The sequence below is a fragment of the Cyprinodon tularosa genome, unplaced genomic scaffold, assembly GCF_016077235.1.
Source record: "Cyprinodon tularosa strain WSP-4 unplaced genomic scaffold, ASM1607723v1 ctg482, whole genome shotgun sequence".
NCBI classification, from domain to species: domain Eukaryota; kingdom Metazoa; phylum Chordata; class Actinopteri; order Cyprinodontiformes; family Cyprinodontidae; genus Cyprinodon; species Cyprinodon tularosa.
In genome coordinates this window covers 30,277-57,137 of record NW_024039210.1, presented here as the reverse complement: position 1 = coordinate 57,137, position 26,861 = coordinate 30,277, and the positions used below count along the sequence as shown (strand labels likewise).

The following is a 26,861-nucleotide window of genomic DNA, read 5'->3' as shown; positions in this document are numbered from 1 at the left end:
TTTTAAATTTTTCATTATTAGTTTAGGATGAAAAGAAGAGTTTAGGATGGTAAAATAGTTTTTAGCTGAATCAGCGAAGTATACATTTAGCAAAACCGCAACCAAGTCATCTAATCTTTATAGCCTTCTGACAATTTATTAAATTAGTAGGATATAAGCTTTAGCAACTTTCTCCTCACCCTGTTTCTAAGGAGTTTGGAGGAGAGATGCTGTCAGTTGGATAGATTCTAAGAATAGATTGGTTGGATAAACAACAGAGCTAGTTGGTTAAAAGTAGTTTGGTTAAGCATTTTTTGAGTTCATGGTTCAAGACCCGCTTCAGACATTTGAAAGTCTGCAATAATTTTTTTTTTGGGCTTATGTGACTAATTTGTTTTGGTTTGCCCTAGTACACATATAGATTAAAAACACTGAAAGTTAGATTGGTTGGTTTGACCAAAAGATTGGTTGAACACATAACTTCCAACCCAATTAAAACAAAAAAATTCTCTGGAAAAACTATTATGTTTGAATAAAATTACTAACACCTTTCATTTTGTTCATCGATGCCCAATTTGAACAAGCCCTTTAACTGTCTGCTCAAGCTTATTTAACTAAAAATGGCAGAAAAACAATGACTTTTCCCTCTTCTAAGACATTTTTACACAAACATCTTACAAGGTTTTACTATACAACCCAATCATTAACAATTTCAAAATAAGTTATATGGACAAAAGAAATTGCTAAGAATTAGATTCTATTACTAACTGTAGTTCTGCTTTCCACCAGTAGGTGGTGACATGAGGCTTCATGAACTGTGGGGATTGATGAAGAAATAGGCAAAAAAGGTTTAATCTCACCATTACTAGTTTTTAAACCAATCTATGCTGACAGAAGGGCAATCAAATACAAGTGGGTATAAATGCTGGTTAAGGAGTAAAATAAAATGATATAGGGATGGAGGACACCTTTGAGCAGCTGATTGAAATGAGCCAGTGTTGTCCAGTATTGACTGTTTGCATTGATGGTTGATCATAGCTCTTTAGATGAGGTGTGTGGCTCTGAAAAGAGCCGTTGGGTTTGCGGTGATGGAGCAGAGGGCTTTACTTGGAGCTGGTGTACTTGGTGACAGCCTTGGTGCCCTCAGACACAGCGTGCTTGGCCAGCTCACCGGGCAGCAGGAGGCGCACAGCGGTCTGGATCTCCCTGGAGGTGATGGTGGAGCGCTTGTTGTAGTGAGCCAGGCGGGAGGCCTCGGAGGCGATGCGCTCAAAGATGTCGTTGACGAACGAGTTCATGATGCTCATGGCCTTGGAGGAGATGCCGGTGTCAGGATGGACCTGCTTCAGCACCTTGTACACGTAGATGGCGTAGCTCTCCTTCCTGCTCCTCTTCCTCTTCTTGCCTCCTTTAGCGGCGCTCTTGGTCACGGCTTTCTTGGAGCCCTTCTTAGGGGCGGACTTGGCGGGTTCAGGCATGTTGATCCACTCGAGTTGAAGCAACGAATGAGCTGCAGGGGAGGACAAGCTGTTCTTATACAGCAGCCATGGAGAAAGAGCTACAGCAGCACTTGGCTGTGATTGGATGAGCCGCTCAGTCTGGGTGGAGCTGGAGAACAAACCACGTGACTTTTTCAAAAGTTGCGCTCAGTGGGACATTAGAGGGAAAAGAAAGGCGGGAAACACCCAGGAAAGAATAATGCTCTATATATTTGACTATTTTAACGGGATATCGCTGATGATCCGATCCTCTGATATAATGTAAAGCAGTCAGAATTATCTTCTATTACAATGTTAATTGTTTCTCCCTCATAACAGCCTCACAGATATTTTCTAAGGTTAATAAAAATCATGCTGAATCATGTTGAATCTGGTTCAGGACCTGCAATATTGTTTTTATTCTCCTTTGCTTATTTGATCAAACTAACTGGTTAATATAAGTGATGCATTAAACCATAGTTAAACAGTTATTTAATGTGTGGCATTTAAAATTATTTCTCAATCCCAAGTTATTTCAGTTTAGAATACCTTTGATATGAAAATATACGTTTTATAATGTGAAAGAGGAACTTTTCAGTTTTCCCCTCCAATTTTCTTAGACCCTCCTGCATCCCCTTTGATAATCACTGGTCTGCAGCAGTCAGATCTTAAGGCCTGGATGCTTGACTCCAAAAACAATGGAGTCATTTTCAAATATTGTGCTTTAGTCACTCTTCCTCTCCTGCTCTGCTAACCTACAAAGTTAGTTGATGAAAGAGTGTTGATCAACACTAACCCGCAGGGAAGGAGATGTCCTATTATGCTTACTAAATCAATGATTTAATATAACTACATTCTGACAGATAAAAATTAATTAATGTATAATGTATTGATGAAGGCAGCATGGAGTTTCAGCTCTTAAAGCGGAGTGTGTGGCTCTTAAAAGAGCCGTTGTGGGGCTGTGTCCAGCAGCAGCAGCGGCTTTACTTGGCCTTAGCGGCCTTCTCGGTCTTCTTGGGCAGCAGCACCGCCTGGATGTTGGGCAGCACGCCGCCCTGAGCGATGGTGACTCCGCCCAGCAGCTTGTTGAGCTCCTCGTCGTTGCGGACAGCCAGCTGCAGGTGACGGGGGATGATGCGGGTCTTCTTGTTGTCGCGGGCAGCGTTTCCAGCCAGCTCCAGGATCTCAGCGGTCAGATACTCCAGCACAGCAGCCAGGTAGACGGGGGCTCCGGCACCGACTCTCTCCCCATAGTTGCCTTTGCGCAGCAGCCTGTGAACACGGCCCACTGGGAACTGGAGCCCGGCTCTGGAGGAGCGGCTCTTGGCCTTAGCTCTGGCTTTTCCTCCGGTCTTTCCGCGGCCGCTCATTGTTACAGATGCTTTCTAGAGATACGTTACTAGAAAAATGCTCCAGCAGGATCTCTGAGCTTCTTTATATCCCCGCAGAGAGCGGCAAGCTGCCGCTGCTACTGCTGCTAACCAATCAGAGAAGCTTCCAGCAAAGGCGGGCTTTTTCAAAGCGAGCATTCAGCGGGGAGCAGCAGCAGCCGCCTCCTCTTCCGCCTCCTCCTTCTCATTTAAATCCCTCTGGTTTATGTTAAAATTAAAGATTAATTAAACTGAAAATGTCATTTTCAATACCCCTGTTAGAAAAGACCTTACTTATTTCGGACTTTTAATCTCTAAAGACCAGAAGTTAAGATGCCCCTCTAATATTACACCAGGTTTACTAGTGGTTCCTTGAATTTCTAAAAGTAGAATGGGAGGCAAATGTTTTCGTTATCAGGCTCCTCTCCTGTGGAACCAATTACCAGTTTTAGTCCGTGAGGCAGACACCCTGTTTACTTTTAACCCTTTATAGGACACTCACAGAAATACTTTACAAATCAACGTTTTAAGCCAATAGTGTTATTGGAATCCAGGACAAGACCTATTACCTTTGTGACATTAAAGAAATATGGATATTTTGATGGCAAAAATTAATGTTAATGTAATAACAAGAAACACCAACTAGCCTAAATAAGTTATTTACATTTTTTTTTTAATTATTTGCTTTGTCTGAAAAAATTCTCTTTAATTCCTGGGTGCTAGTGGGGGATGAATAAGTGCTCTTTTGATTAAGTTAAATCTTGCATTTATTGTCAAATATATTATAAACAGAGGGCCAGAATATGGTTAGTCCAACCAATATCTGACTTTTTCCCATGCATTTGAATAGAACTGTGTTTATCTTTTTGAAACTTTCAGATAATGGTGTGGATGGTGATGCAATTGGTTTTGGCCTGAGAGCATGATCGCAGTATTTTTTCCAAGGATCTTTCAAGAAGAGACTGAAATTTAATGAGTTCTTGTCCAAGCAAAAAGAGTCAGTGTTACCAACCACTTTAGAACCTGTGTCTCCAGAAGTATGGCAGCAAGGTGCTTCTTCAGCATCATCCAGGTAAATGTATGAAAGTTCAGTTGTTCTATCTACGGAAGGGGATTAGGGCCATGGGGGGAAAAAAAAGTGAACTGATTTTTAAATATATTTCAGTTTAATATAGGGACAAAAAGTCAGAATTCTGACTTTAATCTCTGAATTCCGACTTTAATCTCACAATTCTGACTAATCTCTGAATTCAGACTTTTATCTCAGAATTCCAACTAATCTCAGAATTCCGACTAATCTCACAATTCCGACTATTTTAGATTTCCGACTTTAATCTCAGAATTCCGACTAATCTCAGAATTCTGACTTTAATCTCAATTCCGACTAATTTCAGAATTCCAACTTTAATCTCAGAATTCCAATTAATCTCAGAATTCCGACTAATCTCAGAATTCTGACTTTAATCTCTCAATTCCAATTAATCTCAGAATTCCGACTAATCTCAGAATTCCGACTAATCTCAGAATTCTGACTTTAATCTCTCAATTCCAACTAATCTCAGAATTCCGACTTTAATCTCAGGATTCCGACTTTTTTCTCAGATTTTGGATCTTAATGTAGATGGGCACCATGAAGGAAGAGATGTGGGAGCACTCTGCTTCATTGACAAAGGTGTGAGTTGTCTGGGAGGGCCAGTGACACATTGATGCAAAATGACGGAATTAATTCTTTACATGCCCCAGGCATCCCCGGTGATGCTATTTCCTTAATGGAGGAGCATAAGGTGATTAAAACAATAGAGCTACTTTAGTCTCTAAAACAGATATGGCTACGGCTTGATGCTAACATGCTTGTTAGCTGTCAATATTCAGTCAGAATTCTGAGATTAAAGTCAGAATTCTGACCTTTTTCTCATATTATACTTGAAATTTAAAAATCATATTTTTCCAGTGGCCCTAATTTCTGTACCTATCTATCCAAAGAAAGTTAATCAAATTCATTTTCTCACCAAAGTTATTAAGCATGAAACATTAAGAAGACAGTCTGTAAATGCCAAATATTGCAAATGCATAATTTATATATTAGTTACGGTATAACTTTTTTATTTCTTACATTTAACAAGCAATAAAAAAAACAGTATTTAACTTCCAACCAATAAATAAAAGTTTTATTTTACAGCTTTGTAACTAGTGTTGGAATGTCTTCTACTTTTGAAATCCCAATTTTCCCTAAAGCTCTGTAAAAAAAGCTTGACCACAAAGAGCCATATAAGAAAACCACAAATGATAGACACACAATAATCAGAGTCCTCTATGAAACTGCTGCACAGCATTAAATGTGTTTAGTGTTCCAAACAGAAATCCCAAATCCTCAAATGTTTGGGTCAATTTGATTAACAATCAACACTGTCAAGTATGCCATCAGAGATGTTTTCATCATAGATTTTCTGCCTTCAAATGCTGTGCCACTTTTTTGGCAAATTAAATACATCCTCAAAATTGACACCATATGGATTCTTTGAGGCAAAATACAGACTCCCCTATCATTTGACAACCACTTTCATGCATACAGAGTAAAGATGGATGCAGAATGGACTTTACTGCAAGTAGAATGTGGATATGAAATTGACTTTCAGCCAAATGACACGCACTCTGTTGATGACATTTTGTATGTTACAGTGTGAAATTGTATTTTTCAGATTAAATGAAAACTTGAAATGTTAAAATACGAAATAAAGCTTAATGTTGTACATCACCTCAGATGTGTACGTTTGGTGGTTTGATAAAATAAAAGTAAATTAAAATTAAATGATTATTTGTTTTTCTTTATTATTTATATTTTGCTTTTCCAAAAGAGCACAAGATTATCACCAAAGGTACAATTCTAAACCTATGAGGTACAATCTATAGGGGTATATAGAAGTACCCACTGTTGAGGATAACACCCCAGTGACAAGCCTTTGTATCCTTAAAGGTACAATTAGGTACTTTATTCTGAAAGTGCATCTATAGTTATCCTGCTATAGCTACCACCATAGGTAGCTATAGCAGCTTCTTCCAGCTAAAAGGGAGTTTTTCCTCTCTACTGTTGCTACAAGCATGCTTAGTGTGAGGGATTACATTCAAGTCAATGAGCTGATGACATCAACTGGTTTTACTAAGAAAACTTTGAATCAATTTGACTTAATGATCTGATGAACTTTAAAGATCCTAAGTAACAACAAATGTAGTCATTTAGTGAAAAACTGTTTTGATAACAGCTAAGTGATTGCACAACACTCCTACATCAAGTCTGTAGCATTTATAAAATGTGTTTGTTCCTAAGAGAAATTAAGAAACAGGGGTAAAATGATGAATGTGGAATTTTCTTCTAAATAAAGGACGAGATCACTTCTTCCATAAGGCCAGTTACACAAATTCCTAAAAAGATGTCATCTAAAAAGCAAGGAGTGAAGACAGTTGACACACAAATATCTAGTGCAGTGTTATAGGAAAAAAAAAAAGAATTTAACTATACAGTCCAGTTAAATAATGATCTATGGTAATTCATTCAGTCTGCCATTTGGACCCTCAAAGTTCGATGTTCTGTCCTGTTCTGCACTAGACAAAGTTTTCTAACTTAAAGTTTAAAGAGCAGTGAAAGTCTCCACTTAGACTTAATTTAAACAAGTTACAGTGAAAGAAAACGTTAAAATAAAAAAATAAAAATCTCAAGTCTAATGTAGGGCCGGGCGATATACTGAAATTCTACTGTTACCACCATTCACTACGATAACTGCCAACAATTTTCCCATGTCGGTAAAATAATTTAACTTAATTTTACTATTTTGCCTGTGTAAGCTATTGGCTGGTATTTCCTTCCCCTTTAAGACACTGCAGCGTGTGTCTAATCATGCAACTCCACAAATCCAGTCTGCAGCATAAACAAAGAGAACAGTGAAGAAGGGTCTAAAGAAAAAGAAGCATCTCTACATCACTTAATCCTGTGGAGGTGAGCGGGAGCAGAGATTAAGTTAGGAGTTTGTTGTCAGAGTTTAGCGCTTGGCAGACCGGTTGTGAGTGAGGGTGTGCAAGTTTAAACGACGCACATTATTCTCACTGCACGCTCAGTTCAGTGGCACCAAAATTACACCATAGGTGTTGAGCAAAAGAACATGAAATGCAAGGATTGTCTGAAAACTGTCAGGACTATCCAAAGTAACACATCAATACTCCACCACCTACATCACAGCCACGCTGTTGAGTTCAAAGACGTGCAAAAGCTCCATTACCTTTGCCCAAAAATGTTTGCAAGAGACAAAACATTTTTCTCCCGTTCAATGAGACATTGTTGAATGTTTAAACTTGAATGGGTACAAGACTTTAATATTTAATTGAAATGTGTAATGTTATTTATTTAATAAATTATAAATAGATCAGTTGCATTTCCTGCAGATGCTGTTATTTCTGATAGTGGAGCCAGAGAAACTGTCCAATTTATCGGGATATTGGTTTAAGGTCACATCGCCCAGCCCTAGTCTAAGGCTATGTTCACACTACAGGTCTTTATACACATTTCAGATTTTCTGTCAGAGATGTTTTTTGTAGTTATCCATATGACCATATCCATATCCATTTTAACTTAATTTAACTTAATACTTTTTTGCCCTGTAAGCTGCTGGTAACCTTAATTTCCGGAGGGAGTCTTCCCAAGGGATCAATAAAGTACAGCCTAAGTCTAAGTCTATGACAGTCTCAAATTGTTGCCCCTGAAGGGACCCACATGTGCAGAAAAACAATTGCAAGGCATATTGAACCTTGGAGTATGAACCTTCAAGTATCTTTTAGATCATTATATCCGCCCAAATAGTTAATTCCTAAAGTTTGTTATCCTTCCACTCTAAAGCTCCATTTTCGCTGTCCTCCATCTTTGTTTTGTTGTATTTGTTTTTGTCCGCACGCTGTTAGTATAGAGTTATAGGGATGCACGATATAATCGACCCCCTATCGGTATCGGCCTGTATCGGCCATAAAACTGAATATCGGACATCGGCCACCCCACCGATATTTAACCCGATATTTGATCAGCTTCTGAGTTTCTAAAGTCTAAAAAAAAAAAAAAAAAAAAAAAAAAAATACTTCTTCTTCCTAAAAAACTTCTTTTTTACAGACTTAAAAACTTCTAAAGACGAGGGAAAAAATATTGATACATTAAAATATCACAATATCTTCATATGCTGATATATTGCCATTTAAAAACACCATATCAATCTCTTTTACTAATGAAATATTGCTATATGTCATCGTTATGCTACGAAATCCCCCGAAAATTTACGAAATTTTGCCATATTTTTATATTTTGATATATTGACGCGGTATCGATCTATCTTACTAACAAAATCTCACAAGAATTTGCAAAATATCACGAGAGTTTGTAACAGAACGATGAAATTTCACGAGATTTTAAAAAGTAAAATAGATTGATACCGCGTTTTTAAAAATCAATTTGATATCAGCATATGAAAATATATTTGAATATATTATTTTTCAAAGTGTCAGAAATGGATAATGAAACTGCTATTTTCAATGACTACTTATTTTTGTCCAGCTTTAACATCGGTATCAGTATCGGTTATCGGCTACATGAGTTTTAAAATATCGGCATATCGGATATCGGCCAAAATCCCAATATCGTGCTTCCCTATAGTTACATCATACTAATTCCAATATGGGTCATTTGGCCGTTTATACAGCAGATCCGACCGGTATCGGATTTGTGGCCCAGATCGGAATTGAAAAAGGCAGATTCCATCAATATTACAAAGAATTTCATAGGAAATAGATTTTTTTGAACCACAGCAGTATTCATGGTTAAGTCTTCTCCCCTCCAGTGTGGTTTCTCATGTGGTGTTTGTTTAAATTTGCTTTTTGAATAAATCTCTGTCCACACAGATCACAAAAGAAAGGTTTCTGTCCCGTGTGGATTCGCATGTGTCTGTTTAAGGTTCCTTTCTGATTGAAACTTTCTCCACATAGGTCACAACAGAAAGGTTTCTGCCCCGTGTGGATCCGCATGTGTCTGTTTAAGTGTCCTTTCTGGCTAAAACTTTGTCCACATATGTCACAACAGAAAGGTTTCTGTCCTGTGTGGACTATCATGTGTTGGTTTAAAGATGATTTCAGGGTAAAACTTTGTCCACATAGATCACAGCAGAAAGGTTTCTGTCCAATGTGAATCATTATGTGTGTGTTTAAGTGTCCTTTTTGGCTAAAGTTTAGTCCACATAGATAACAGCAGAAAGGTTTCTGTCCTGTGTGGATTCTCATGTGTTTCTTTAAATTGCCTTTCAGGCTAAAATCTCGTCCGCAAACGTCACAACAGAAAGGTTTCTGTCCCGTGTGAATTATAAGGTGTTGTTTTAAATGGACTTTTCTAGAAAAACATTTTCCACAGTCTTCACAGGTAAAGTTCACCCTCTTTTGCACATTATTCTGCGAGTCTACATTTGTCTTTTTTGCGAGCGGCCTCTCATTATCCAGGGACTGTGAAGACCCCATTTCTGAATTTTTCATGTCTTTTTGAGGACAGCTACTCTGAACATATTGTTCAGCAAACTCAGAGGAGCCAGACGGATTGTTAGACATGTTTGTCTCTGATTCAGGAACTGTAACCGTCTTCCAGTCATCCTCCATGTCCTTCTTTATCATCACAGAGGCTGATAGGTGTTTGGTCTCAGAGATGGAGAGCTCTGCATCGTTTTCCTCCTCAGTCTTTAAGGAAATGGAGCCATCTTTATGATCTTGTATCGTCATGGATTCTTCTCTTCCATCATTCTCTACTGGAAGCTCGTCTTTAATGTGTTCTTCATAAAGCTGTGAGAGAACAGAGGATTGTTTATCATCCTCACTCTTTATGGGAGCAGCAGTGATTGGAAACTCCATGGCATCAATCTCCTCTTTTGGATGGAGCTGCTTTCCCTTCAGAGTGGTGCAGACCTCCTCCTGTTCCTCCTTTATGTGGTGGAGCTCTGGGTCATGGAGGACAGCACAGGGTGTGTGCTCTTCAGGAGCTTCTTCTTTAACCATCACCAACCTGCTCAACATCTGCAGGAAAACATTAAAACATATTAGAAAGGATTTAGACATCAATCTGGACTGAGTCACTTTTAAATACATTTAGGTACTAAGTTTACACCATATTCTTTGATTTAATCACTACTTTTCACGCTTCATCTTTCATTACTGATGTTAACATCAGTTCATTTATGTCTAACCCCCAGATTCCACATACTCCGTCAGCCCTCAGCTCATGTAAGTTGTGCTGAGTACTTCTCTGTCATGTTAATCAATTAGCCCTGTTCCAAATCCACCGCTACTACGCAATTTACCGTCCACGTACGTCTTCTCCGTCCGTCACTGCCAGGTCAAGATTCGCAATTGCAATTGGACCAAACAGGATGGATTCAAATGGGAGCAGACAGGATAAAAGAAGGGGCCAAGACAGAACCCTGAGGAACCCCATATAAGAGGAGGAGCAGAGGACACAGAATTTCCCAGACTGACACAAAATGTCTGATCATTCAGAAAGATCGGATCTCCTCCCAATGCTCTAAACGAAATAAAAGGATAGCATGATCCACTGTTTCAAGGGCTGCAGTTAGGTCTAAGAGCAAAAAAACAACAGTCACCAGAGTCAGTAGCTAAGAAAATATCATTAAAATACGGGAAACTGGGTGCTGGGAAAAGATTTTAAATAAATTTGATTGTAAAATTACAAAAACATTATTTCAAACACCAAATATCCTACAGCAGATTAGGCACGTGTGTCTCTTTCTCCAGGATGAGCTGCAGGGAAAATAAAAATTAATCATGAATACTTCTCATGCATCTAAGCCTACTAAGTCATTTTGATAGTGGCCTAATATCCAACTAGAGCCATTAGGAGGCTTATATAAACCTTTTACATTTGTGTGCCTCAAGACATATTATTATCTGGTCCAAAATGGCTCCTTGGAAATGGGTTGCTGACCTCTGGACTAGGGGCTGGTACCATGTTCCACCTCAGAAGTTCTTCAGGATTCCATCATGAACTGAAAGCAGCAGGCTGCATGGATTTTGGTGGCTAGTTTCTCCCCCATTCATGAGGTCTAGAGGCTGTGGATGATTCGGCAGCACGTCTGACCCCTAAAGACGGATATTTAGTTCTATAAAACTGTCAAATGGCTGATTTTTCTCCATATAAGTCTCTCGAGGTTGAATTGATGTTAAAGGAATAGTACACCCAAAACATGATTAGCCTTCATTTTCTACTCACCCCCATGCTGAACAACACTCTGGAGTACTTTTTTGATATCTCAAATGCATCTGGAGATCTGGGAGGCTTCTTGCTGTCTGCTGACATTCAAATAATGGAGGTCTATGGTGCCTGAGGCAGAAAGCTCCATAAAAGTCCACAAAAAGCGTGTCAATATTCCTCCATACTGCTCGTCCAATGTATTCCAAGTGTCCTGAGTGGGTAGCGTCCATAATTTACTCGAAACGAAGTCATTTAGAATGTTTTTAGAGCATAAACAGTAGTGTATAGTATTTCCTGAAAGCGCGTTCACGAGTCTACGGAAACCGCGGCAGACCAAACCAGACGAAAGTGTACTATTCCTTTAAGTCAAGCAGATAAGCCCCATTTCCATTATCCCTCTGAAACTGATCCTTGCCGAGTTTGGACCGAGCATGGATCAGTTAACCATGCTGAGCGCGGTACCTTGGGACCATTTCCACTTCATGCTAGCACAGTTCCACGCCTCCTAGTGACGATCTACGGTACTACTGCTCTCCAGAGAGAATCGAGCAAACCAACATGGTGGCGCCCATAGCATTCAGGAAGTTACGTTTGATTATAATTATGATATTTTGTTGTTTGCGGAGAGACAGGCAAAGAAGGCAGCCGTTGTTAAAAAAAAAACGAAGTTAGAAAGTGGATTCAAATGAGCAAAATCATCACTGGGAATCGTGTGGCACGGGAGGGAAGCTAGTGTTTTTTTTAATGTCTGAAATGTCATCATTACGGAGGCTGACTGTAATGAGATGACACATTAATGCGCTCTTAGCTACCCGAAAACCGAGCCTCAACTGAACCGGTTTGGTTCTGTCTGGCACAGTCCGGTTCAGTTGTGTGCACCATTTACCCCAAAATCCCACATCCTCCGCCGCTCCGCCCCACCCCGCTACGCTCGAGACCGCTTGCGGAAAGCAAAGCCTACACCCTCCGCTGTTCCTCCCGTCTTGTCCACACCGACTTCCTTTGAGTTTAAAAAATCCCCATCAGCATCCAGCATATGTGCAGTTTCTGCTCTAATATTTTCTTTCTGTTGTGGATTTCTGTAACAAAGTTTCTTTTGACTGGATGCGATTAAACCTTTAAACCTCTTGGTGTAAAATAAATATTTTGATGGAGATGAGAAATCTGCTTCCTGGTATATTGAAGTACCAACAGTTAACATCCAATCATTTAATTAAATGGCCTTAGTTTTAGGGAATATATAAGAATTATGCTCTAATTTGTAGTTACTGATCTATTGTTACTATATTTTACTGTGACAGACCGGATATACTCGCCGTTCTTTTTCCTGTTTGGTGCGATTGCAATCACGGATTTTGACCTGGCCGGAGCAAAAAATAGCTCAGCTCCGTATTTTGACCGTGACAGCATAAGCGTCGTTAGACCTATTTAAGGGTGGCTTCAGTCACCCTTTCTTTGGCATTAGCCACCCTATAATTATTTTGCGATTTTAAAAAAAATATTTTTTTTTTCTGTATTTATTTTTTCCTCATATTTTCCCAAAACAAATGCAGTAAAGCACCGAATAAAAGCCATAAAGAAGACAAGTTAATCTGAACAATCATAGGTGTAACTTCCTTAAGGACTGGTGTGGACATGTCCCCACCAATATTTTGTACACGTATTTTGCTTTCGGTGCTGTGTATATCTGATTAAAACCCCATTCATGCCGCTCCTCAGAAAGAAAATCAAAAAAGTTCTCCCCGCTGCTCACCGTCCACAAACCCCGACAAAAAACTCAGAAAAAAGAATCTGTTGCCTCTCGCTTTCTCCCCATCACCCCCCTCCAACCTCTCCCCATAACATTTGAATTGAAGATATCCACGGGTGACGGGTCGGGTTCGGTAGTCATCCTAACGGGTTCGGGCGGGTGCGGGTTGGTAAAACTCGACCCATGCAGGTCTCTAAGCTACACTACATTCAGTATCGTTGCCATAGAAACAGACAGCAGCGCCAATATATCAGAATTATACTAAAACACACGCAAATAATTTCCCACATAAAAAACAGGACTTTCAGTCCATTACAGTTTTCCGTTTTTAGAGGGTTGTTTATTTTGCGTTTATTAAGTGATGGCTGTGGTATATTAGCTTTCACTGCTATAAGCTTTCGCAGCAGTGATTGATTAATTTAAACACCTGCTCTACTGATGGTCTATTGGAGTTGGTGTTTAGGTTGAACATAGGGTGGCCAGATGTCCGGCTTTAAGGCGGACAGTCCGGATTTTCATTGCACTGTCCGGCGTCCGGCGCTGCACCCAGCCGGACGTGTATTTGTCCTCCTTTACCCCCAGATTCCACATACTCCGTCAGCGCTCCATCCCGCTCACGTACGGAGTACTTGTCTGTCATGTAAATCAATGAGAGCTGTTCCACATCCTCCGCTCGTCACCGCCCACGTACGTCTTCTCCGTCCTTCACCGTCAAAATACGGAGCTGAGCTATTTTTTGCTCCCCTCCGGTCCGTCCAGATCAAGACCCGCTATTGCAATCGCAAACAGAAAAAAGAATGTAGAGAAGACCCGGTTTGTCAAATTAAATTATAGTAAAAACAGATCGGTATCTAGAAATTAGAGCATAGTTTGTATATATTCCCAAAAACTAAGAGCAATTAATTAAATAAGTTGATGCAGACTATTGGTGCTTCAACAGACCAGGAAGAAGTTGTGAGATTCTAGAGTGAATCTCACAACTTTAAAAGAAAATTCTTATTGCAGGAATGGATGAAGAGATGAGTTTGGAAGCAGAGAATAAACAGAGAACTATGTATGATCCTAGTTATCCCTGTTACAAAAATCCACAACAGAAAGAAAATATTTGGGCAGCCAGAAACTGAACATCTGCTGGATGATGATGGGGATTTTTTTAATATGTCAGATTAAATTAAGCGTTCACAGGTTTTATACAGGAATGAGGAGCTCTAATTTAATGCTCTTTTAATGCTATTAGAAATAATTTTAATGCCATCAACAAGTATCATGTACACAAGTTATTAGTTTACATGAAATAAGGAGCTGTAAGCACAGTTCCATGACTCAAGTTTATATATATATATATATATCTATATAGATATAGATATATCTATATAGATATAGATATGGATAGATAGAGAACATGGTGAAATCATCTTTACTCTCGACAGGCTGCGGCCATGTCATGAATTCCTCTTTTCCAGCCACTTTTTGCAGTTTGCATCGTCCTATTCTCTAGCTCTTTCTCGAGCTTCTTTTCCAAACAACTGCTTTATGATCAATTGCAGCAGTTCTGCGCAAATTAATTGTGTTAAAAAATGGTCATTTTTTAAACACCACAATGTATTAAATAAATACAAATGCTGGGAACCAATTCTTTTTTACATTTCTTTAATATTTTGTTCTATTCAGCTACACAAGCATCCTCTTTAAACTACTAAGAATTGTGCTATAAATGTGACTTTACCCGATTCTTATGTACACCTTAGTAATTTATTGATATGCCGCACAATGTCCTCCTTTTTGGTGCTATAGAAATGGCCACCCTAGTTGAACATAAAGAACACCTTTTATTTGAAGCTTCTTGTAGCTACTGTTTTAATCCCGGCTTTACTTAAAACTTTTTCCTGACTTTGATAGTGTTGTGTTGCCACGTACATTTAAGATTTAGCGTGTTAAGTTGACAACTCATGAGCAAGCTGCTTTTTGCAATCTAGCAGGGAGGTAAGGATAGGATCTTGCAGGTGTGACGTCACTCTGCTGGGGGTCCAAAGATAAAAGATTTAAACCATTTTGGCATTGGAATTTCAGATTTAAGGGAGTTAGAAAGTTCACTTAGTAAAAGTGCAAATAATAAATCTGATTACTGATTACTTTTAAGCTGCTTGAACATACTGCGACAGACTGGTGACCTGTCCAGGGTGATCCCACCTCTCACCCAGAACGTGGCTAGAGATATGCACCAGCACCTCCTGATCCCACTGAGGGATAAGGTTAAAGAAAATGGATGGTTGAACATAGTCCGCTCTCCCAGATTCTATCAAATCAGTATTGATACCCTCAGGGGCGGATTTAGGAAATTTGGGGCCCTAGGCAAAGACAGGCAGGGGGCCCCCTGAGAAGTAAACCCATAAAACAGACCCATTCTACAGATAGAGAAATGTTAATAGAATAGACATCCATTATTTGTTCTAGGTTTTGTCCCTCTCTTCTTGTCCCTTTTTCCTCTCTATTTATCAGCGTTCTGATGGCATATTAGCCAAAGGATTTTTATCAAAAACATAATTAATGTGCACAAATAAGGATTAGTTGTATTAACCATACATGGAAACAGAGTTTTATGGGGCCCCCAGAACTTGGGGCCCTGGGCAACTGCCTAGTATTGCCTAATGGTAAATCCCCCCCTGGATACCCTGCTGGTGGATGTTCTTGACAGAAAGACGGAGTTGCTTAATCATATTCTGCTTAAGGTCCCATAAGCTCTTGTCCAAGTCCTGGTTTAAAAGTAAATTAATTTTAAAAAGTGACCCAAAATTGACTGTCAATAAATGTTCTACAAAATTGATATATTTATTTGATTTCTTTGATTTGTACTGTCTGTTCAGATTTATGTGATATTTTTTGCACAAAATATATAAGTGAATATTGTAACAGTTATGTTTTCAACTGTAAGCATTAAATTGATAAATGTTATTCGCATTTTTTTGGCTTTATCCTTTCCAACAAAAAAAAAAAAAAAGGCGTCGCGCAGGTAGCTCCCTTTCCTTATGAGCCGTCCCCACCAACTTTCAACACAAAGTTACACCCTTGTCTTAGACAACGCCTTAGCAGGTGCACTGAAAAAATTCGGCGCGCGCCTAGCGCGCGCATTATCTTCTAGGGGCTGAGCCACCCTTGTCTCTTAAACCTAGAGACGCCCCTGCGTGACAGACATAGAAGATGTACATGGACTGTGATGTGCGGAGGAGTAGCCGTGGATGTGGAGGACCTCTCATTGATTAACTAGCAATAATCAGCAATGTAAAGAACTCTGCTGGTCATATTCAGCTTAAATGTTCTTACCTTGGTGTTATAGGACAGAAGTCATCTCCTTTCTCTTGGTCTTTGATGGAAACTAAAGGATTTTCAATAGTCACTAAGGAACAAGAAATTGATTTGTTAAAAATATGAAAAAGATATTTGAATAATCTATGCAACATCTATAACTAAGCAACAACATTTTTTAGCAGTAGCTATAAATTAGGATTGCTCAACTTATTTTCTAGACATATTATCTTTAGTTTCCAATTAATTGTTTGATTAGAAATGTGAGATTTAATGCAGATAACTTAGGGAGGGAAGGACGCATATCAGCGACTTCCTTCATTCCTTCCTGAATGCAGATTTCTTAAAGACTTTTAAGGCCGACTCTTCTGCTTTAAAGGGTTTTTAATTTTGTTTTTGATTTATAAATGAAAATTTTCATAATAAAATAGCTGCACAATCATTCACTATCAATATATATTGGCATGTTATTCAATTCAATAACAGTGATATGACTTGTAAACACATTTCCAGTATTTCGTTACATATTAAAGCCTATGCTCACAGTGTTGCTCACACATTGATTCATTTTGATTTTATTCAGCTGATTCTTCTAGTGATAAAGGCTTAGTTCGCTCTATAGAAGCGTTAATAATGTCAACATTCACTGTGCCTGGGATAAAAACATGGTTCAACATGGTTTATCATGGTTTATCAAGGCAGATGTTTCAGAACTGATTGGAGACCTTCAGTTTAAATACTCAGAGCTATTTATCCGCTGTTTTTCTGACTTCCTCTAGTGATTTGTAAACATGCACTTACAGGCTAAGGTGAGTTTTTCTTCTTGAATATAGAACATTAGATGTTTGAACAGACATCTGTTGAGGCTTTCTTAGCAGCCTTTATGATGATTTCATATTGTCTGTGACAACAGAAAATTTGAAATCTATTGTAGGTTTTGGCCCTATATAATAGAGAAAACAATGTAATACAAAATGGAAAAAAAAACTAAAAATATGATCCAAACAGCAAATAAATATATAAAAACCAGACCTGGAGAGAATAAATGTAACATTTTGGGGAATAAAGAGATTCCCAAGGATAAAAACAAGTGTGTTTAAAAAGCAAAAATAAATGGATTTTGCATTATATTTCCCCTTTAAATCAAAGTCAATAGTTTTTCATGTTCAGAAACTACAAAAATAGAACTTTTTTGTTTGGGGCTGTGAAAGACGTTCTCACCTGAGTCTCCAACAAAGCTGTCGACCAGCCCGCTGACGTCTGCGTCATCTCCCCAAACATTCACAGTGATGATGAAGTCTGGGGGGTCTCTAATGATGAAGCCAGAAGTTGATCAGCCAATCTAATGATCTGAAATCAGGGGAGACACAGATGTTTTTATAACGCAGTAGGCTCATTACACCGATGCTCCACACAGTGAGGCATTTGACTGATTTTTGAGGTGACTTTGTCTATTAGGAAAGCCATTCAAAGTTGATCACATATAATTCCCTTTTAAACATCAATCTTTGTACTGAAATATTCTGTCATGATTAGTGGACATTAACAACTAGAAAGAAGCATAATCTCCTGGTCAGGCTCTATAGTTCAGTGAAAGGGTGGAGTCAGAGTAAAAAAAAAAAGAAAAACCTGAAGAAACAAATCACTAAAGAATTTTAAACACTGATTTTTTTTTTTAACACATTGAATTCCTTACACTGAATTTTCATCTGGTTGAATTTCGCCTGCAAAAAATTCAGCTGCAAAAAATTCAGCCAAAGCAATCAACACTTGATGCAGTCCAGCAGCTTTTAGCCAATGAAATGAGCTCATTTGGTCAGATGACACAATGGTTTGGCATAGATTTGGCTGAATGAAGCTGAATTAGGAGTTTTTGTTGTTTAATAGATATCAATACAAAACTTGAGGTAGCTACTAATAGATAGCCATTAGAGTTTTTAATCTCATAGAACTGGGTGAAATAACTGAGCTGATCACAGCCAGTGCAGCACCCCTGTCTGCCAAGGCTCTTGGTTTGCTCCGGAAGAAGTGGCTGAGGGCAATGTTTTTGTTTTTCTCACCAAATGAGCTAAGGGAACTGCCTGCAGTTCACCAAAAGGTCAACACAGTTGCATTTGAAATTTTTGTAGGCAAATCTTTTGCAATCAAAATTTTTTGCAATTTAGTTTTCACCAAATAAAAATTCAGTGTAAGGAATTTAATGTGTAAAAAAGTGTTTAAAATGTGGTGTGTGGTAAAAGAACTCAGTGTTTAAATGAGTCTGCTTTTCTTCCATAATCATTAAGTTAAACTCTATGATTCAATAAGTAGAAAATGAAATTTGTTTCCTTGCATGTTCCAGAAATGTCTTTCCTGGATTAATTCAAGATTTTTATAATTTTTTTCTAATGGTCAAAACAGCTGCTTTCATGCATGGCTGGTGTAAATGCACAGGGGACAGTGGGGTGAAACAGTGAATAGCTGCTCCTCTCCTCCTCTGGTCGCTCTGTCTGTGAAATGGTTGAAAATATTAAAGACTTAAAGTTAAATTAAGTTTGTCTCATGCATGATCTAGAAGCATGATTTCACATTGTTTCAGTTGCTCATAAGATAAGGAATTTATTTCTCTGTTGTGTGGTTGAGCTTCCCTAATGGAACCACTGAGGCAGAAACAGAGAGCTGCAGGCCGAATCCTGAGCTCCTCAATCGGATCAACTGAGAGGAAAGGGCCGCTGACTCCACGGAGCTTTAAGATCCAATATCCTCTCATTTTACCTTTCTCTCATCTCGACCCTCTGCTACTGCTGTCCACCCCCCACAGTCCACCTCTTCATCTCCATCATCCTCACCTGAGAAGCCAAATCTGTCCAACCAGCTGGATGCCAGCCGCCCATCAGAGGCCAAATCCTGCTGCCATCGTGTCGGTAGCTTTCCTCCAATCAAACGATCCAGATAAATAAACATCCGCTTTTACCCGCACACCTCGATGATCTTCTTTAAACGTTTTTCATCACCTTTCCTGTCACTATCCGATCCAAACAATCAGCACGCTCCTCTTCTTCTGTGATTTGTTCTTCTTCTTCTTGTGAGGTTTTATCGCGGTTGGCAAACTAGTTAAAAGCGCATTACCGCCACCGACTGGTAAGGAGTTGAACAGGGAAACAGGAATAAAATAATGATAATAAATAAATAAATAAATAAATAAATAAATAAATAAATAAATAAATAAATAAATAAATAAATAAATAAATAAATAAATAAATAAATAATAGTATTTTTCCGAAGTATTTACCTTTACCCCACATAATAAATACTTAATCACATTTGCCCTCATAATTTCTAATTTATCGTCACTCTGCTAGTTGGTCTTATTGGTTTTCCCATCATGCTTTCCACCATTTCCCAGTTTAAATCTTTAACTTCAAGATACTTTTCTGCAGCTTTTAAAATTATTTTGATTTTTTCGGGGTTTTTTTATGGTCTGTGAACTACAATTGATCACTTCTACAACGAAGAGAACAAAATCTTTCCTTTTTTACAATCAATTAATCTTCAATTTTTGGACGCTGCTCCAGAGGTTTTGAATTTGCCATGTGCTGAACTGTAGGGTTTGGGTTTTTCTGACTGGGATGGGATCCTTTTTGCAGCATCAGCATAAGTTATTCAGAGCTTAAATTTCACTTTTCTAATTTCTTCAGAGCTTTTGCTCACTTCACACCTGTGTTATGCAGCAGTATGCTCTCAACCATAGCTAGAGCATTTGATCTTAGCTTCTTTCCCACATTTTCCATATTCCTGCTCTCCAGCACACCTTCCACATCGATGTTTTCCTTTGCATACTGCTGCTATATGTCCACATTTTTGGCATTTGAAGCATCTCAAAGGTGGAGGAATGTATATTTTAACATTGCAGCTCATGTAACCAATGAAAACCTTGCTGGGTAAATGCTCTTCTTCAAATTTAATTAACACAGATAGGCTGTCACACCTTTCTCCATTTCTTGTTGTTTTTAACGGTTTCACTTCTTTTACTTTTCCACCACTTATGTTTTCTAGAATCTCTTTTTCAGAAATTTTTAGAGGAACTCCTCCAGTGACTCCCCTGCTAATCTTTTTGTTCTCCACTAAGCTGCACTGAACTCTTATCCCCTCAATCTTGTTAATTATTGCTTTGCCGTGCTGAGGCTGTCTCTGCAGTTGATTAACAGGTCTCTAATATACAGTATTCTTCTATACAGGCTTCTCCTACTAGTTTATTGATCGATTTTGTTAAATGAACCAGATTCCAATCTGTAAAAGAGTCTGTCTGATTAAGTAGTTTCAATATGACTTTGTACTCATTTAGTTTTCCCATGGAATGTATAGGGTGAGAAGCTCCGTCATCCGGGAGGGACTCGGAGTAGAGCCGCTGCTCCTCCACGTCGAGAGGAGCCAGTTGAGGTGGCTTGGGCATCTGTTTAGGATGCTTCCTGGACGCCTCCCTGGTGAGGTGTTCCGGGCACGTCCCACCGGGGGGAGGCCCCGGGGAAGACCCAGGACACGCTGGAGAGACTATGTTTCTCGGCTGGCCTGGGAACGCCTTGGGGTTCCTCCTGAAGAGCTGGAAGAAGTGGCTGGGGAGAGGGAAGTCTGGGCCTCCCTTCTTAAGCTGCTGCCCCGGCGACCCGACCCCGGATAAGCGGAGGAAGATGGATGGATGGATGGATGGATGGATGGATGGAATGTATAGTTTGTTCATCACTTGACTGTTCTGAACTGGACTCCCCTTCAATTGATCTCTGCTTTTTCAGCTTTTTCTCAGTTTTTGACTCTACTCTCTTCCAATCTTCTTCGTTTTCACTAATTCCTTCTCCCATCCCACAAGAATCGCTTCCTGTTTCCTCGCTGCTCATGACCCAGGACACACAAGCCACTTACAAATACACGCCATACTCCACCTCGCTTCCTTCTGTCTCTCTCACGACTCTCTTTGTTTTTTTTTGTTTTCTTTCTCCAATTTATATTCTCCTCCTGTTCAGTCACTCGTTGCTGGTTTGTCGTCATTTCTTTGCCCACCTTCTTGTGAGTATTCCTGGTTTTTAGGGTTTTTGGATTTTTGTGGATTTATGTTTTTCGATGTTTGCATCTATTGAACATTTTGGTTAATTAACTTCAAGTAAACTCCTTCAGAAAACCTCCACTCCAACTGTGACACAATCAATTAAGGAAGACAAGTAGAAATAGAATGGAATAGGGTATTATAACAAGGTTGAGACTCGGACACAGAGGGATTAATAACATACTCCATATAATAGGGAAACATGTAAAAAGGCAAGGCAAGGCAAATTTATTTGTATAGCACAATTCAGTACAAAGACAATGCAAAGTGCTTTACATGATTAAAATACAGGAAGATAAAACAGAATCAAAGCAAGTAGGAAAAAAATAAAATAAAAAATGCAGAAACAAAAAAGAATATTAAAAACAGAGAACTGTGATCAATGAGCTGGAAGATATAGAATATGTGCTGATTCCCTCTAAACAATATAAAAAATATAGAGATATACTCTCTATTGAATAAATTCAATCAAGATAATATACAGTTTAATGTTTTCACTTCACTGCAATTAGAATTAGGGCTTGTTTTATGTGAGTGTATGTTTTTCTTTTTTTTGGGAAAACAGGTTTATATTATAGAATGTAGGGATATTTTAAAATTCTGATCGACGCTCCTATTCAGAAGGTGGCGCTAATGCACCTGAACGCTGCTTGTCAACCATCATTAAACAAACGAAGAAGACTTTTAACAACACTTTTACACAATTCAAAACATACATTTCACGTAAAACAAGTGTCAGCTAAAAGTCATTAAATGAGGAGCTTGTTAAACTGTAGTTCTCCACCTGACAGAGCACATAAAATGTTGTTAAAACCCAACAACTAAATAAAATCCTCCATGTTCTGTGTGGTTCTGTGGAAGCCACACAGAAAATGGAAATTTGAAAATGAAATTTGAGAATGTGGTTGAAAAGTGAAGTAATACTGAGGGGAAGAAGATTTTTCGTTTAAAAAAATACTGGGATCATTATGAGAATTTGAGGGATATATATTAGGATCCAATAGATGGCAGTAGTGCTACAATAATGGAGGCAAGATGGCGTTAAAACTAAAGAAGAAGAAGCTGCAGCAGCGATGCGCTGATATGTATGATTCTAGGAGGGACAGGAAAGTAATGAGAGATAATCGACGTCTGCAGGTAAAAACAGTGATTTGTTTATTTAGCTGATAGGCTGCGTGTTTCAGCGGAAGCAAACGTTGAGCAGGAAGGCAGCTGGATGTGAATGAGTTCTGGCTTCTGACGGGGCGGTTTGTACCTGAACTGTTATGGCGTCTGAGGATGAAGGAGAACTAACGGCTATTAGCTGGCATTAACTTTAGTGTTCAGGAAGTAAAGAGCAGAATAAAACAAAACATTAACGAGAAATGACAAAAGCTGTTGGAGGAAGAAAGAGAGGAATGTGGTTTATAAAGAACAAAGGAAAGTTGGAGAAATTATGAGAACAGAAAGAAACAGAAAAGAGACAATTATGACATTACTTAGACCTGGAGCTGATGGACTGAAGATGGTTCAGCAAGGATGAGGGGTATTTCAGCTTCAATACTGCTGAAGGATCCGTTTGGATTTATTTTAAGGTATTCAGCTATATCATTATCTGTAGGATAGATGTTATAAAGAATTTTGAAATGAATTTGATGGATTTTATTGTGAATGGGGTATTGAAGAGGTAGTGACCATAATTTGCTCCAGTCTATTCTATAAAAAAATGGGGTTCCAGTAGAATTTGCCTCTTGGTTTGCTCTTAGTTATGTCATCTTGGTTTGTCATTATATTTGGTGCCAAGAGAATACAGTCTGTTGAGAAACATTGTGGTGGCCAAAGTTGGAGTAAATTGTGATGATTTTAATAATTGTTAGATACACTGACTGATATTTATTCCTTGTATCTTATTGGAAACTGATATTTCAACAAAAAGTTGTCATAGTTAATTATATTACCATGATTGTCTATTAATTTACAGATAGTTGTGATACCTTTATTTATCCATGCTGACTCATAAATGGACTTTTAACTTTTTGTAATATATTTGTTGTTTAATATTATGAATGTGTTTGGTGAAAAGTTATGAGTATGACAGAGTTTCTATGCAGAAGTAGACTCGGGTTGTGTTTATGCATGAAGTAAGTGAACACATCACTGAAGTGCCATCTACTGGGCTGGGGTGTAATTTTACAACTAGTGGTGTCCCATTTCTTAGGGAGAAAATCTTAACTTGCCCCTCCCTCAGTGGAGGGAACTCACTGTAGGCAGTCAGTCCCTGGACTGGCATAGCTGTCACTGCCCCTATATAGTTAGCATAGCTATCACTACCCCTACATAGTTAGCATAGCTTTCACTGCCCCTACATAGTTAGCATGGCTATCACTGCCCCTACATAGTTAGCATAGCTATCACTGCCCCTACATAGTTAGCATAGCTATCACTACCCCTACATAGTTAGCATAGCTTTCACTGCCTCTACATAGTTAGCATGGCTATCACTGCCCCTACATAGTTAGGGACTAATTTCCCACTGAGATCAGCTTCCTGCTAGGACACTTCTTTGATTTTATGTATTTTGCTCGTAAGCCCACAGCCTGCCAATTGTTAAAAGGGCAATATTATTGCCATTACTGTTAATTTATAGTAGAAATTTTAAACATTCAGTAATAAAATCTCCCAGGGGACAGTATGGGCAGATGGTAATTTAAGGATGATGATTTTTAAGATTTTTTTTTTTTAATTTAAGATCAGGGATGCCATCCCCCCTCAACTCGAATACTGGATACATCTGATCGGGAACTTTCTAGTCCTGTCTGTCATCGTACCACCAGTACAAATTGCTTCCACATAAAAATCTTTTCACAGTCAGGTTCCTCATTGTGTGGAACATCAGTGTAATGAGTCTATTGTGAAATAAAACATCTCTGTCTCCCCTGATTTCAGATCATTAGATTGGCTGATCAACTTCTGGCTTCATCATTAGAGACTCCCCAGACTTGATCATCACTGTGACCGTTTGGGGAGATGATGCATACGGCAGCGGGCTGGTCGACGGCTTTGTTGGAGACTGAGGTGAGAACATCTTTCACAGCCCGAAACAAAAAAAGTTCTATTTCTTTTAGTTTCTATACAGTATGGAAACCTATCAACTTTGCAAAATCGATTTCTCTAAGCGTCTAAATACATTTAAATCTATAAATATTCTGAAAAGTTACTTATATGCTCTCCAGGTCTCATTTTGATAAATGCAGATGCTGTTTGGATCCTATTTTTTCTGCCCATTCAGTTTTCTCCATTTTCAATTAAATTTTGTTCTGTGTTACATAAGGCTGGGTGATATGACCAAAATTTATATTAAGATATATTACTCATTTTCCCGACGATAAAACATCATTCCACTCTCACAAACAATATGAAATCCTCATAAAGGCTACCAAGAAAGCTCTATACAGATCTCTGGGCAAACTTCTAACTTTTTATGTTTAAGGAGACAAACACACCTAAACCTGAGAGTATGTGTTCACAAATTCCTACAATAAGAGATACCTAGAGAAACCCTACTGACGCTATAGACAGCACTTTATACGTTCTTTTTTTTTTTTTTTTTTTTTAATCATCCTGCTCAGTTTTCTCCCCTCCTCTCTCACTCATGCCACAGCTCCCCCCCCTGCTCTAGTCTGGATTATTTAGTTCTGTTTGTTACTAAAGGCCTGATTTATTTAGCTCTTTTCATCTTTCGTAAAACAAAACTGATCCCAACACTATTGTTTTTTACCAAGGCACAGGGAATGTTGCGGCACTATGAACGCCTCCACAGAGCAAAACAAGACTTTATCACAATAAGGATCAGCTCAGGCAAAACAAAATGAACCATTTCACACATGCCATAATATCACAACAATCAGATTACATATTAGATTATCGCCAAAGGATTAAAATCTCTGATATTTTCATGCTGATAGAAACACTTGCTTCTGTTAAGTTCATGTAACTCATTGGTTAATTTTACAAGGGTCAGTTGTTTCTTTTTGTTGTCGATTTGTGTTCCTTGTTTTAGGCTTGATTCTTCATTATAAAATAAGAAATAAAATCCGGTTTTCGTGCTAATATTGCATCGCGTCTGTGTCGCTAACGGCTAATTCTCAAAGCTTCATTGTGTGTTTCAGAAATTAAAAAAGTCATATCTAGGTGTGCCTAAAAGTATTTATCAATTCTGATTCAGAGCTAATGTAGCTGTTGTACGGAAATGCAGCATAAATTATCCAAATATCTTAATAAAACTGAATTTTCTTTTTCCTTAGCGACCGTTGAAAACCCTTTAGTTTCCATTAAAGATCCAGAGAAAGGAGACTGCTTCTGCCCTACTATACCAAGGTAAGAACATTTAAACTAAACATGACCCAAATAGTTCTCTACATTGCTGATAATTGCTATAAATCCTGTAACATTTCATTAAGCAGTCAATCATCAGAGTAGTCGAGTATTCTTACGATTATTTTGATGATTATTATATATAAGTAATAAGATGGAATGGTCACATTCTGCAGTTTCAATGAACCTGTTAAGCTTATTTTATGAGTAACAGAAATACATAAAAGATACATAGTGAAAAAAATGTTATTTCTTAAAATGCAGTAAGGCAGCATATTGTTAGTTTACACCTGGACCAGAGCATGTGAGCGGTTTTCAATTTAAAGGCTGTAGCCAGGATTTTGCTTCGCTCCAGTTTACTCCAATACGCTCACAACATCAATTAAAAATGTTTGGATTATAAAATATGTAAAATAAAATTTATTTGATTTAAATCTAGTAAAATAATTAAATAAGAAACGCGGGCCAACATAAATGGAGCGAGGTGTTACGTTCACAGCTGAGAAACAGTACGATAATGTAACAGCCAGTTAAATAAGACAATACACGTACTGGACACATCATTAAATGAAAAGCTGTGTGTCCAGGGGCCCTGGCATGATTATATGAAGGAAAAATGTCAGAAAATGCCTTCTTCTGAAAATTTGAGCAAGCGTGGAGCGATTTTGCAGGAGCTATAGGAAAATTAAGGTGAGCGCGGAGCGGATTTTGAGTGGAGCGTCCTGGCGCAACTTTGAGCATTTAATGAGCGAACATCCTCCTGAGCGGAAATTGCGTGACACTCCATTCACATGCACAGACTTGGACATTTGTAGCAAAGGATCCATCTACGGCCAAAAAAAAAACAGTTCTAACAGCAACAAGTTCATCCCTTTCTGCTTGACTTGACATCAATTCAGACATCAATTGAGACATTAAAGGACAACCTACAGGCATGACAGCAGAGATGAGATGGCATGGTGGAGCTGCTCCTAACCATCAAAGAAAAAGATGGAATCGACCAGGAAGAAACTCCTCAGATTACGGAAAGACAGAAAAGAAATATAGGAAATGTTTTCTGTCTTTAATAACAATGATTTAGCAGAAAGAATGAGGAGAGTAATGCTGGCATTGATTCCTGCTGAAAAGCTTCTTTTTTTTAATCTTTTTTTTTATCTGATGTTTTAGAAGTGTAGTCCAGTCAAGCACTATAGCTTGGAAAAGATCATCTACATCAGTAATTTTAACTACAAACTTTGTAACTAACCGCTCACCTAATTACCGGAGGCAGCCCTTT

The 26,861-nt window shown here is 38.5% G+C and overlaps 3 protein-coding genes and 1 long non-coding RNA gene across 6 annotated transcripts; 1 reads left to right on the top strand and 3 right to left on the bottom strand.

Annotated features, from left to right (window-relative positions):
• Nucleotides 1-885: 885 nt before the first annotated feature.
• On the bottom strand, nucleotides 886-1,549 carry LOC119794517 (histone H2B-like). The gene has a single exon (XM_038302134.1). The coding sequence runs from the start codon at nucleotides 1,455-1,457 to the stop codon at nucleotides 1,083-1,085; it is 375 nt and encodes a 124-aa protein (XP_038158062.1). The 5' UTR covers nucleotides 1,458-1,549; the 3' UTR covers nucleotides 886-1,082.
• Nucleotides 1,550-2,329: 780 nt separating this feature from the next.
• Nucleotides 2,330-2,859, bottom strand: LOC119794516 (histone H2A-like). The gene has a single exon (XM_038302133.1). It carries the CDS (start codon nucleotides 2,825-2,827, stop codon nucleotides 2,441-2,443), a length of 387 nt encoding a protein of 128 aa, XP_038158061.1. The 5' UTR covers nucleotides 2,828-2,859; the 3' UTR covers nucleotides 2,330-2,440.
• Nucleotides 2,860-8,380: 5,521 nt separating this feature from the next.
• Nucleotides 8,381-19,231, bottom strand: LOC119794508 (zinc finger protein 32-like). Of its 3 annotated transcripts, none has more exons than XM_038302123.1 (4): nucleotides 18,984-19,231; nucleotides 17,377-17,505; nucleotides 17,011-17,012; nucleotides 8,381-9,899 (listed from the first exon to the last, which is right to left on the bottom strand). In XM_038302123.1, the coding sequence occupies exons 2-4, from the start codon at nucleotides 17,434-17,436 to the stop codon at nucleotides 8,678-8,680; spliced, it is 1,284 nt and encodes a 427-aa protein (XP_038158051.1). In that variant the 5' UTR covers nucleotides 17,437-17,505; nucleotides 18,984-19,231; the 3' UTR covers nucleotides 8,381-8,677. The 3 variants fall into 3 exon arrangements, with proteins under 3 accessions (XP_038158051.1, XP_038158052.1, XP_038158050.1); XM_038302124.1 differs by lacking the exon at nucleotides 17,011-17,012 and adding an exon at nucleotides 16,174-16,246 and having other exon boundaries at nucleotides 8,381-9,910; nucleotides 18,984-19,229; XM_038302122.1 differs by lacking the exon at nucleotides 17,011-17,012 and having other exon boundaries at nucleotides 8,381-9,910; nucleotides 18,984-19,230.
• Nucleotides 19,232-22,282: 3,051 nt separating this feature from the next.
• On the top strand, nucleotides 22,283-25,615 carry LOC119794496. The gene is made up of 3 exons (XR_005282225.1): nucleotides 22,283-22,369; nucleotides 24,158-24,286; nucleotides 25,516-25,615. It is a non-coding gene; the product is annotated as an uncharacterized LOC119794496 (long non-coding RNA).
• Nucleotides 25,616-26,861: the final 1,246 nt, after the last annotated feature.